The sequence below is a fragment of the Crocuta crocuta genome, unplaced genomic scaffold (genome assembly GCF_008692635.1).
Source record: "Crocuta crocuta isolate KB4526 unplaced genomic scaffold, BGI_CrCroc_1.0 scaffold70, whole genome shotgun sequence".
Taxonomy (NCBI): Eukaryota; Metazoa; Chordata; class Mammalia; order Carnivora; family Hyaenidae; genus Crocuta; species Crocuta crocuta.
In genome coordinates, this window is record NW_027528417.1 from 12918901 (window position 1) to 12932055 (window position 13155).

Here is a 13155-nt window from a genome sequence, read left to right on the forward strand (position 1 = left end):
AAAGAATTGGATCAGAGTACTCATCATCTCATACCACAGAGGAGATCTCTTGTTTTCCTAGAGAGTTGGGACTTCAGGTGGCCTTTAATAAGAAATAGTTTGGCTAGTGAAAAGTGCCAGACTGTTGCCAGGGAAAAAAAAAATTTTTAAAGCTTTGGAAAAATAGTTGTAGGAGGAAATCCATGAAGGAAATACACTTAACAGATCCACAAAATAGTTTTATCGACTGAAAACCAACCAACCACCTGAACAAGCACTCATTATGCTCACATCCTCGCTTGTGCACGTGAGTACACACACACACACACACACACACACACGCATGATATTCTGACTTCCACCAACAAGAGCAATATAAACAGTGAGTTTTCCTTTTAGCTTTGATTAATAGGAAGGCTTGTGCAAAATTAATTCTCCATTCTATTAAGCACGGTCACAGTGTTTGGGGAATAATGAGTCTATTCCCCTTTCAACATTTCGTCCTTTTAAAATTATTTGATTATATTTATATGTATCAGAATAAAACAAAGTACCACCAAGAATTAAGAGTAACACAGTGCCATTTCTCTGCAGTTAATGGAATTTGTTCTTTAATCCCTTACCCTGAATGTCTTCCAGCAAAGGACACTCAGGGACTAAGTACTTAATGCATCAGGTATGAGGAAGAGGAGACTTGGCTCAGGAAGCGGTGGGCATAATAACCAAGGCAGTTGGTATTTATTTTACCTTATAAATATGATACAATTACTATTAGTGCAAAAATACATGTTATTTTAATGGCAAAAACCAGACTTCCTTTAAAGGTGGGAAATGGCTTTGGAAAAAATACATTATCAAGCATTTTGAGTTGTATTACCAAGTGTTTGAAAGAAAAAAAGAAACACAGAAACAGATAAAACAAACTGTTAAAAAGAAAGGGAGGAGGAGGGGGAGGAGGGGGTCAGAGGAAGGGGGAGGAAATATTTGCGAAAGAGCACAACAGGATCCAGGAGTAGAGAGAGGATTATAAAGCAAAGCAACAGAGCATTATTATTAATAAAGTCTTTTACAGAGAAAGCTGATATTCCATGTGAAATGTGGGCCACTTATCCTGATGTAAATTCTCACTGCATCTCGCTGAAGGCCTCAGCCAGTCAACTCTCAGATCAATGCCTCTGTGTAAGTGTTACTTCATTGTCCCCGGTTTTAATTTTGTTCTCTTTTATTGCTTTTGGGTGGCAGAGTCGGGCTAGCGGCAGCTGTTGGAGCTCTGGTGGCAGCACTGTGAAACCGGGCTATCACCAGATCCACACAATGAACTAGTTTAGTGTCTGCCACAGCCTGGAGCCAGAGGCTGGCCTGGGGACCATTAGCCCCGAGGTTGTTGACATAAACCTGGAGAAGACCACTGTCCTTTCTGACAGCAGATGGGAGTTAAGCCGATTTCCAGTACACATGAGGTGAAACGAAGCCTTCATTTAGTCATTTACCTCCAGTCAGGTTCTGCCTCAAATCATTTTTAAAGTAGGAGGCATAGCAATTAACAATATTTTTATACATACGCATACTTGCATGAATAGGTGTGTTTAAAACCATGCAGCCACTGCAACGCGCGCCATCCAACCACAGAAAGATTTTAGGTACATGTTGCTATCTTTTGAATTTACAGCGAATAGAGAGTGATGATATTGGGAAGTGAATGAGAGCATGTAAAGGTAAAAATGGAAAGGACCGAGAAGGCAAGAATTTCTAGGCCTATACGCACACTCCTATGTGTATATCTGTTGAAAATAAAAAGTTTGATCTTTCTTTGCATTTCCAGCTCCAACCATTTTACTTCCTGCCTATCCAGTATCCTAGCTCTGCTGAGGTTTCCCTAGGGGAGATGAAAAAATAGAAGGACCTTCCATGCCACTGATAACATCTACCTGAGGAGATGAGATTGAAAGACATAAAAATACTCTTAATTGCTTTCCTGTTTATGAAGCCTTTATATACACGTTATCCCATTTAACCTTACAGTGGTCCCATGAAGTTAGGAGGAAGGGGAGTGTTCATTATGGTCATTTTAGAGATGAGACTTCCAAGGCTCCAAAAAGAAAAGTGAAAAACATAACCAAGAGCCATATCCGAAATCACATTCCATGCTATCCCACCCACACTCCTTCTCCAAATGAAATCATTAGAATTTAGTTACGTACAGAAAGTTATACATACCCATACATTTAGATGTATGGCAAAAAACAGACGCAAGGATTGCCCTGTTTAAATAATATTATACTATAATTTTTATAAGAAATTAGCAAGGTAGAAACATCATAATATGGCTAATATAAATGTTATATTTTTTATATAAAACACCCCTATTGTTTACTAAAAAAAAGGTCTTATAAACCTTTTAAATTTTGTATCTGTATAAACTCAGGTTGTATCTTAACTTTTTTTTTTAATGGTACATATTTTAAAAACACACAGCTTCACCATCAAAGCTGGTTTAATGATGCTCAAACCGCCTACCTTACAAATTTCGAGGAACTTCTCACTGGTGTATTTCATAGGGTGCTCAGTGAAGGTGGCATAAGGCACCTCAGTGGACCAGGGATTCCAGCGGGATGAGAGGGACTGCTGTTCCAGACTCCCCCAGAAGACCCGAAGGCCTTCTCCTTGCCTCCTGCAAGAAAGGTGTTTCCTTTAGATTAGCTATGTGTACTAGATTAAAACAAAAAGAAACAGATGGGGAAGTCATGTAATGTCTCAGTCAGACTATTCTACAGTGATGTTGAGTGGCTTACCTACTAACTGACTGAGTGTTCTAGAAACTCAGGGGGTAAGAATAAAAGAATAAATGTCATTTTAAACATGACGACTTCAAGATGTTGTTGAGAATCCTATGTGGAAATGTCCAGTTGGAAATGCGACTCTGGTGCTGAGGACTGAGGCCAGGGCTGGAAACATGGATATTGACCTCATGTCAATATTCCGATGGTAAGGGCCAAAAGAGAAAGGAAGAGTCAAGGCGGTGGGTCAGGAACTGGATGTGTCAAGCTGGCAGTTTCAAGGAGGAGAGAAATGACAGCAGCTTCATTTTCCACAAAGCTGTAAATCTAAGCAAGGAATAACTGAGAAAAGACCTGGGACTTCAAGAATCGTAGTGTATGGATGATCCTTAAGAGGGATAATGACCAATTCAAAAAATGCCTGTGACCTCAGCTTTTATTATCTCATGATTCTCTATCATCTGTATACATTCTATCCAGCAAAATTGCAGCAACATACATATCAAAGCTTGTGAAGAAATCCTGTCTGTTTTTCCCCACACTTCCTGGTATAGTCCGGGCCCGGACATCTGGTAAACCCAAGTGCAAAGCAAGAGGAAGCTTGGGAATGATGGGAGGGAGGTCGTGGCAGGAGAGCGTGGCCACATTGAATAACAAAACTGTAATTCCTGTGGTCTCTTCTTTTACATGTGCCCATCAGAATTTATGGTTTGTGGTTTTAGACATCTCTGAAAGCAAAGAGATCCCTAGAGGTTAAGCCAGGCTCAGGTGCTTTGCATTCAATGAGCTTTAAAACTAAGTTGCTTGTAATTCTAAACAGTCCCATGGAACATCACAGAGCTCTCATTTCTTCTAGAAATTAAATCCTGGGATCTAGAATGAAAACCCAGAGCTTAATTGTGGTGCCTTCACAAAGCTGTTACTTCCTGTATTAAGGAAGAATTCCTTTGGGAATGCTATTGTGGCTTCTGTGTGTTTATCCAAGTAGAGATGTGTATAAACACAATCTCACACATATGCATATGCCACCCCTCTCCCCGGTTGGCTGATCTCTGAGATTCTTCTTACAAAAGGAAGTAAGAAAAGAGCCTGGCACATTCTACTGCCCAGTTCTCAGATTTTTGATCATTATGTTTGAAAGCTGACACCCAACCTTTTTTGTACTTAATCCTTGGCCCACAAAGAAGAAAAAGAAAGAGGAAAAGAAACATATTGTACATACCTCTAAGGTTCCCTTTCTAACCTCTCACCTTCCCAGCTGCTATTCTGACATTTATCATCCCCCCAATGTTTCTTCATTCTGTTTCATTTCTTCTCTCTGTCTCTTCCTTCCTTCCTTTCCATCCTTCCTTTCTCTTTTTTTCTCTTTCTCTCTCTCCCTCCCTCCTTTCCTCCTTTCTTTTCTCTTCTTTTTTCTTTCTTTCTTTTAGCTCAGTGATTATTCTATGCATGCTGGTTAATGGAGCATTCTGGCTTTAGTCCATTAAAACAACTTGCACAATGGAATCATTTACTGCTTCATATGTCAATTTATGTGCTGGGTGCAATTTTGCTTTTATCCGAAGGTGATGAAAATCTGCCAAGATAGCTTCTCTAATAAGTACACTTTATATTCTTTTACCTTAGGGAAGCCTCAAATGAAGTTTACGCATGAAATTCAAGAGGGACCCTATTTCTAAATAACCAATCAATTTGAGCATGGCGATGACATTTCTCAGAGATGTAGCATACTTTTAAATATACAAGTTCAGCCAACCTTCTCTCATGAGCTCCAATGGTGATACCTTAGAAGATAAATCTATAACTCAAAAGTCTCTCTGAAGGCAACAGTCTTTTCAGCAAAGACCTCAGTACCACAAGTCTATAAAAACCTGTCGTCTCCTCTTCCATCCAATGTCATTAGTGGCGATTAGTGGACAATTGTGGAGAACACAGGTTCCTTTATGACCAGAAATGCTTCATTAGTTACTTGGGATCACCATGTAAGATGTTATGAAAGGTAACAGAGTGAAGTGAAAAATGCAAAGAAGAGGATGTCAGATAGTCTTGAATTACAGTCTTGATTCTGACACTTTATGTTGTGTCACTATGGACAAGCTCATTTCATTCTCTGAATCTGTTTCACCACATGTTTTTTAGCATGTCTCCATGTGATATCTCATGACCTCCGTGACTATAAATGACGTAGACAGCTGTGGTCATGACACTACTAACATTCATCAAGGACATACAGGACCTAAAAGAAGCCTCTGGGTTATGGCTTTTGTAGTTTAGAAGCATTGTCCGATCACCCCTGGGGAACTTTAGCATCTACCATGATACTTCACAAACACGTAAAAGCATAGATCAGCCGCCATATGATGGAACAGCATTTTAGTGTTTGTAAACTGTACAACATCAGAGCGAGAAGGGCTCCTGGACACTAAAGCCCAGTGCCATCTTTCTGGATATGAGAAAACTGGTATACAGAAGGACTAGGGTTTTCCCAAAGCATCAGTATGCACAACGCTGAGCTGGTGAGAGCCTTGGTCTCCTAAGGCTTCACTTAGGGGTCTTTTCACCATTCTGGACTCTCATTACAAAGTACACTCCAAGTGAAGGTCCTTCTATTATACAACACAGCCTTACTTCCCATCGACACAGAGTTGAAAGAGTTGCCCGAAGAAGACTGTCATCATCTGTGGGCAAAAAGCTTGCCTAGAGTCCTTAACTAAAGGTTAGAAATGAAATCTCAATTTCAAAAGGAACAGTAGATTTTTATACATGCTCGACACTGTCAGTCATCAGATTGTAGGAAAATAAGGTAGCCCTGGAAGTGAAGAGAGAAATTACAAAAAATATATTTTTCATCAGGGTAAGACTGATCTTTCTCACTAAATGCTATGGTCAAGTTAATCAAAGTGGGGGTGCAGTCCTAGGTAAAGAATGCCAACACCAAATTATTAAGCAAAGAACAACTTGGTGGCTTTCTTCTCCAAATCATACTCTGGGTGTAAACCTTGGCTTTGGGCATTCACACCACCTTTCTGATCTTTGGGTAACAACAATTTCATAAGGAACAAGAGGATAATGGATGAGAAAATGGTTTTCTTTTTTTTTAATACTTTATTTTTGAGACAGAGAGAGACAGAGCGTGAGTGGGGCGGGGGGTGGGGGGGGGTCAGAGAGAGAGGGAGACACAGAATGTGAAGCAGGCTCCAGGCTCGGAGCTAGCTGTCAGCAGAGAGCCTGATGCGGGGCTCAAACCCACAAACTGTGAGATCATGACCTGAGCCGAAGCTGGACACTCAACCGACTGAGCCACCCAGGCGCCCTGAGAAAGTGTCTTGTATGCTGGAACGCATACTAGCAACTATCAAATGTTGAATTCCTAGTGTGCCTCATAATGCTTACTTGCACTGATAGAAACTTCATATTTTAAAATTTTTTAAACTATTACAGCATTCTTTTAAACTTCTTTGATAGACATAAATAAAGTTAACAGGAAATTAGATAAAGACTATGACCAGGCTTAATCAGATCAATAAGTCAACACTACTGGTAGAACAGAATTACAAAGGGGAGGAGAAATATCATGATCCCTGCATAGACAAAACCAGAAAAGCAAATCTCTAGCACAGAGAAGGTGCTGGAATCTTCTACATTTTTCTTCACCCATTGATCCATCTTCCTCTACCTGATTCTGAGCCTCAGAACATGTAATGTGTCTGGATTCTGCTTTATCAGTGTTTTAGTGTATATAACTTCCTACTTAATTCCATCAGAGAGACTTTCATTTAGCTAAAACACCCCTATAGCTCTTTTTTCTTCAGACTGAATCAGCACAGCTCTGTAAAACCTTTCTAATAGGTTAAAAAGCATCTTTTAAATCACCTCACTGGTGATTCCCTAAGATAGCCCTGCGATGTCTATTGAAGATGTTTACCTTCAATTCCAGTATTTAATCAGCATATTCTCTGTGTAGTGTACTGTCACAGAGAAATGAGTAAGGCTCAGTCTCTGAATTCCAGAAGCCCAGGGGCTGCTGATCTCTGGGCCTATTTTACTATCGCCTCTTTCCCATACCCCAAACAGGGAAAAATAGAAGACTGCAAGCCTTGGGGCACCTGGGTGGCTCAGTCAGTAAAGCATCTGACTTTGGCTCAGGTCATGATCACACAGTTCATGGGTTTGAGTCCCGTGTTGGGCTCTGTGCTGACGGCTCAGAGTCTGGAGCCTGCTTCTGATTCGGTTGTCTCCCTCTCTCTCTGACCCTCCCCTGCTCACACTGTTTCTCTCTCTCAGAAATAAATAAAACACTAAAAAAAAAAATAAAAAAGAAAAAGAAAACTGTAGGCCTTATTATAGAATTAGAAGTTTACCTATTACAATTTATTTTGTTCCCATTTTCTACCCTCAAGGAAAGCAGCTGAATCTGGCCTCCATTCCCACAGTAATAGAAGCAAGAAGATCAATGTACCCTTCACTTCTGATAAAACAAAAGACCTCCTAGAAAGATCTAGAAGTAAAGGAGAGTCTCCATAAGGATTCCTAAGAACTCGGTGGAAGAAGAGGGTTTAAAACAGTTGGGGATTTTTAGGATCCCAGACTGTCTGAGTTGGAAGGCCCTTTAAGAGATGTGCTTCCAATGCCTTCATTTTATAGATATATAAATGAGGGACCAGAATTTTCAAAGATCAGAGTTCTTCCTTTAGTCTTGTTAATTACAGGTTCAACTCAGTGACTCAGATTCAGAATTCGAGTCAAATATGGTTGTTGCCAGGGTGGAAGCCTAACCAATTACTACTTTAAACCATCATAGCAGCCAAATAGATTTGCCTTCTATACCACAAAAAGCAAAAGGCATGTTGAAGAAATGAGGCTTATACAGAAGAAACTATCATCCAAGTACCAAAGGACCAATCACAAAAAATAAGTATTTGAACAACAGCAAAAAAAAAAAGAAAAAAAAAGGAGCTCCAAGTTGAATGGAGGAAAAACTTTCTTCGATAGCAAGTTTTGTAAGGCAATGCATTTTTTTGACAGGAAAGCCATTTTTAGTGGAACCAGAAAATTAGGCCAGCCAGCGACCAGTTTCGGTGAATTGGCTCATTCCACACATTCTGCTTCCTTCACAAAGAAGCCAAGCATCCTTCTGCATCGTCCAACAGAGCCTCAGTACCACATAGGTGTTCTTTCTCATGACGTCCCCCTCTGCTCCCATCCTGGCCCTCACGGATGCTGAGCGAAGGCTTTAAACCACCTGAGAGGAGACTTGAAGGAGGATGCGAGTCTCCAGGAGAAATGGCAGCTTCCATTATTACCTCCACCAGCTGCCCCTCCTTTCTACTCATCTCAAATCTCAAAGCTCCACCACAGAATTAAAAACATAGCTCGAGGCACCAAACTGAGATTTATGAGGAAGCACAGACATTAACTCTTGCTCTAAACTCAGGGCGTGTGCTTGTAAGTACGGGTGAGCAAACAGGGAGGCCGCGCGGGGGAGGAGGGCAGGCCGCCAGAGGGAGAGAGCTGTTCCGAACAACACAATATATTTTCTTAAAGTCTCCTTTTTCCCTACCTTACAGCCTGTATTGTTGAAAGGCGGGCCTTCCAGAACCATGAAATGTTAGTCCCTTGCTTATTTAATTTGGACAAAAGGTGGGGGACTGAGTTGGCACCCTGAAGGGTATTCAATGCCCCTTTTTGCTTATTGAATGACCTCAGACGAAATATTTTCCATGACAAGAACCCAAAAGACGCTGGCACAGTGTCAGACAATAAGATTTGCAGAATGTGTTTACATTCTCTCTGTGTCCCCAGGCTGTTCTAACCCATCGGCAGGTGGTGCCTTTATCTGCTCTCTTTGCTCACCTGGCTCCTTCCCAGAAGTTTCCAGGGCCTTGGGCTCAGTGAGATTAACCATTTACTGGCATGGGTAAGCAAGAAATTCTGTGGGTTATACTACTTGAGGGAGAAGTAAGTGATAAAGTAAAACAGACCAGCATTGTCCGTAAAGAGAGAATTCTGGGCCAATGTGCTACCGTAGTAAAAACCTTGGATGACAGGTTGGGGGCCTGGCTCCAAAGGCTAAATCTGCCACTAACTTGCTGGGTAATTTGAACCATTTCTTCTCTCTGGGTTCCAGGGGACCATATACAAAATCGGGTAGTTGAATTAGATCATCTTTAATCTCCTTTTGTGCCCCAATAAATTAATATCTACATTGGAAAAAAAAAACAAAATAATTTGTATTACACGAGTTAGACAAACAACAACAACAACAAAGGATAAATGAGTGACAGAAAAATTCTCAGAGGGCTGTTGAGATCTCATCTTTCTTCTCTAAGAAAGGATCTTTAACTACAGTATAAAAGACCTAGGGTTGAACCAAAGCAGAACCCAGAGAAAGCAAGATGAATACTTATAAAAATGACTACTGAAAAAGGCTATGGAATCTCCCAGGATGAAAGTCCTTAAAAGAAATGTTTATTTGGTTGGGAACCTTACATTTTTCTCGTATTTATTAAGAGAGCACTAGCAGGGAAGGGGCAGAAAGAGAGGGAGACACAGAACCTGAAGCAGGCTCCAGGGCTTCAACACAGAGCTGTCAGCACAGAGCCCAATACAGGGCTGGAACTCACAAACGATGAGATCATGACCTGAGCCGAAGTCAGACGCTTAACCAATTTAGCCATCCAGGTGCCCCTATTTGCTTGGGAAACATAAATGTGTTTGTCCTAGAGGTGGCCATATTCAGGGCTGAGGTGAAAAAGATTAAGGTCCAAACCAAAGGTACAACCTAAGGTTCTGGGACACACAATAGGTGTGTGTGTGTGTTTGTGTGTGCGTGCGGACACGCGTGCACATGCATGCACACACATAGCAAATATTTAGGCTAAACTTATAATGTGCCAGGTACATAGTAATCACGTAATAAATCTATGTTTAATAAAGATGAGTGAATGAATAAATTAACAGACCAATTAGAATACCTGTGAATGTGAATGCCACATCATTCCATTCTTAGAATGTTATATGTTATGGTAGTAAGAGCCCTGAACTGGTAGTCAATAAAACCTGGTCTAAACTTGTCACTGATGCTAAATTTCTTTGTGGCTTAGAGCTAGGCACAGCATCTCTGAGCCTCTATTTCCATTTTCTATGGTCTGAATGTTTGTGTCCCACCAAAATTTTTATGTTGAGATCCTAATAACCAAGATGATGAAAGCAGGAGATAATGGCTTTGAGAAGTGATTAGGTCATGAGGGCAGAGTCCTCATGAATGGAATTAGTTAGTACCTTTATAAAGGAGACCCCAGAGAGCTCTCTCATTTCTCCCATTATTTTTTTTTTANCCAGGCGCCCCTCATTTCTCCCATTATATGAGGACAAGGAAGAAGGCATCATATATGAGCCAGATAGTACTAGAGACTGAATCCGCTACCACCTTGATCATGGACTACCCAACAGCCAGAAGTGCGATAGATAAATTTCTGCTATTTATAAGCTACTCAACCTCTGGTATTTTGTTATAGCAGCCCCAAAATACCAAGACACCCTTATTATAAAATAAAGGATGCATTGGATCAGATATTCTCTAGAAGACACTCAAAGTATACACAAACGAAACACTTCTGACCCATCAGGGCCAAACATTAGCTACCGTTGGGTTCCACGTAAATAACATACAAAAATATTTTATTTTCTAGAACTGGTATGAATGGATTATTCGGATAGAAATCATTCTATTTTTTAATGTTTATTTATTTTTGAGAGACATCACAAGACAGTACAAGAGAGAGACAGAACATCTTAAGCAGGCTTTCTGCTATTCCACGCTGACAGCAGAGAGCCGGATCCAGATCTCGAACCCATGAACCGCGAAATCGTGACCTGAGCAGAAGCTGGACACGTAACCAACTAAGCCACCCAGGCACCCCTGGATGGAAATCATTCTAAAACTTACATACTTAATTTTTCAAACAAATTATATTAAAAATAATGAATTCCTTTATGGCTTAATAAAAGTCATCACAGGGTAGCCTGGGTGGCTCAATTGGTTAAGCATCCAACTTAGGTCATGGCTCAGGTCATGATCTCATGGTTCATAAGATCGAGCCCCACATCCGGCTCTGTGCCAACAACTTGGAGCCTGCAGCCTGCTTTGGATTCTGTGCCTTCCTCTCTCTCTCTCTCAAAAGCAAGTAAGTAAACATTAAAAAATAAAAGTCATCACAAATCAAACCTTAAGACCTAAAGGGGATTTATTATTAAGAATTTATGTCCTATGTTCTTGATCCCTTAATTTTACTAAAATGGAGACTGCAATCTAAAAAGTTACTTAGATTAATACTCAATCCTCTCCTACAATGCTTCTCTATATGAAAGCCAACTGTTGTGCATGAAGACTAAGGCTATTTACCCAAGCTCTAAAAGACTCTTAACTGCTGAGTTTTTCAGTTCTTATATTGGTTCTCTCTTCCGCCGTCATCAGGCGGTCATTTTTTGCTGCTATCAACATTCCTGACGCCAGCAGCTCTTCTTCTAATTTGCTTTTTCTCAACTTCTATTGCAAGGGAACCTAGGAATGCCTTACTTTGGAAGTCACAGGCAAATAATTAAACAAAACAACACTCTCTTTCCTGACCTTTCCTGTAAGGGAAATACATAGCAGAATCTTTGGTTTCACAGATGACATTTAAGTGGACAGTTAATCCAATAAGGTTAAGGGTGAATAACTTTTAGATGGGCATCTAAATGGCTCATATTTTAGAAAGCCCATTTGGAGTTCTTTATCTGTTAGGATGAAATAAATCAGATCCTAGAATCAATAATGACAACCACCTCTCCACCAATGGGAATGGCATGAAATTCTGTCATCTTTAAGTTCATACTCTGCTAGACTAGCACTGTTATATTCTGCACAAGGAGCCTTATAGTCTGACTCCTCCTTCAAACCTTTTAGAATATAACTCTCCCAATACTTAACGATCACTCCGAGTAGCAACATTATCAGCAAATCCCTGCTGGTATTTCTCAATACAGTCTAGGGAAAATGCTCTAGATAATTTGTAATGAGGACTTGGAGGCAGGAACAAAGGTGCCCAAGAAGGCTTCATTCCCTCAGCACGTGTTTAGGAGGTCAGAGGGTGGATTGACAAAGAGGACATCTAGCAACAGAGCTGGTAGGATCTGCCTACTCCTAGAAGTACTCAGAGTAAAGGTCTGAAGCAGGACTGTGTCTACAATGATGGAAGAGAAAGGCAGTGAGGAACTCTCTGGTCCAGCTCGTGTTCTTCCTCTTATAAACAGCAAAACAAATCAGGAAGCAGTAAAGTCTCAAGAAAACAACAGTAAGCCTGTTTCTTTCCAGTAAACAGATGGAAAGAAACCCACCAGAATATTAACATCATTGATACCATAGGATTATTTTCCTTCTTTAAGGCTTCCTACTTTCTGCAATGAGCATGTATTCTTTTTGCATGGAAATGGACAACTACATATTTAAAATGTTGTCATTCATCACAACCAGAGTCCAGAATAATGAGTACCAGCAGTAGGCTGCAACCTCAACATTTGTTCCCTCTAGTCCTGCCACAAACTCACAAATATGGTTTATTATCTCTGTTTCAGAGAGGTCCAAAGCCATCAAGGAGTCGGGTTCGAATTTAGATCTCTGTGGCTCCACGGCCCCCCATAATTCCATGGAGCTCAGTGGAGGTACAGGATAGAGACAAAAACAGACGTTTACACAGACCAGCTTTGTGTTCCCCTTGTGAGCCTAAGTAAAGATGGTCATTATAGGCCTTACATTTTTATTTGTAGTTTCTCCTCACCTGAAATAACCTATGTTCTACCAGTCCACACCGTACTGATTCAACGAGTTCACAAACCTAAAGGGGCTTCCTGTTACCCTTAAAGGCCAGAAGCACTTGCCCAGCCTGTCATTCAAGCCTTCCTCACTGCAGGTCCAGCATTCATTTCCAAAAGTCAAAGTCACAGCTCCTCAATGATCCATCCAAACAGTTCAACTAGCTGAGCTGGTCTCATGGCATTTGTGATCATTTCCCCAATACGAAATAATTCTGTGTTTTTGTCTTATATCGTCAAATGAATGGTGAGCTGTCCAAGAATAGGGTCCACCCCTAAATCATTAATGTTGCCCCCACGAGATCTACCTTAAAATTCACGTTGTTGTTGTTTTCTTAATAAGGCAACCGATAGTCTTCACTGTAAAATGTACACATCGAAACGGAACAAAAATCCTCACTCCCTCAGACCAGACTGATGAGGCTGCTGCTTTTGTCTTTCAGCAACCTAGATTTTTCTGAATTGCACCTTTTAAAACTGAGCTCTTACATTGTTTTCTGTTTGTTTAAGGGAGGTGTACATAAAATGGCATATTTTAGAGAAGTGT

The 13155-nt window shown here is 40.6% G+C and overlaps 1 protein-coding gene across 1 annotated transcript in view; it reads right to left on the reverse strand.

Annotated features, from left to right (window-relative positions):
• The window catches only part of TPRG1 (tumor protein p63 regulated 1), a 144442-nt gene that overhangs the window by 11541 nt on the left and 119746 nt on the right, over positions 1-13155 (reverse strand). Inside the window, exon 5 of the mRNA XM_077754545.1 lies at positions 2497-2650. Coding sequence (XP_077610671.1) covers positions 2497-2650 — 154 coding nt within the window. The remainder of the gene's footprint in view (positions 1-2496; positions 2651-13155) is intronic.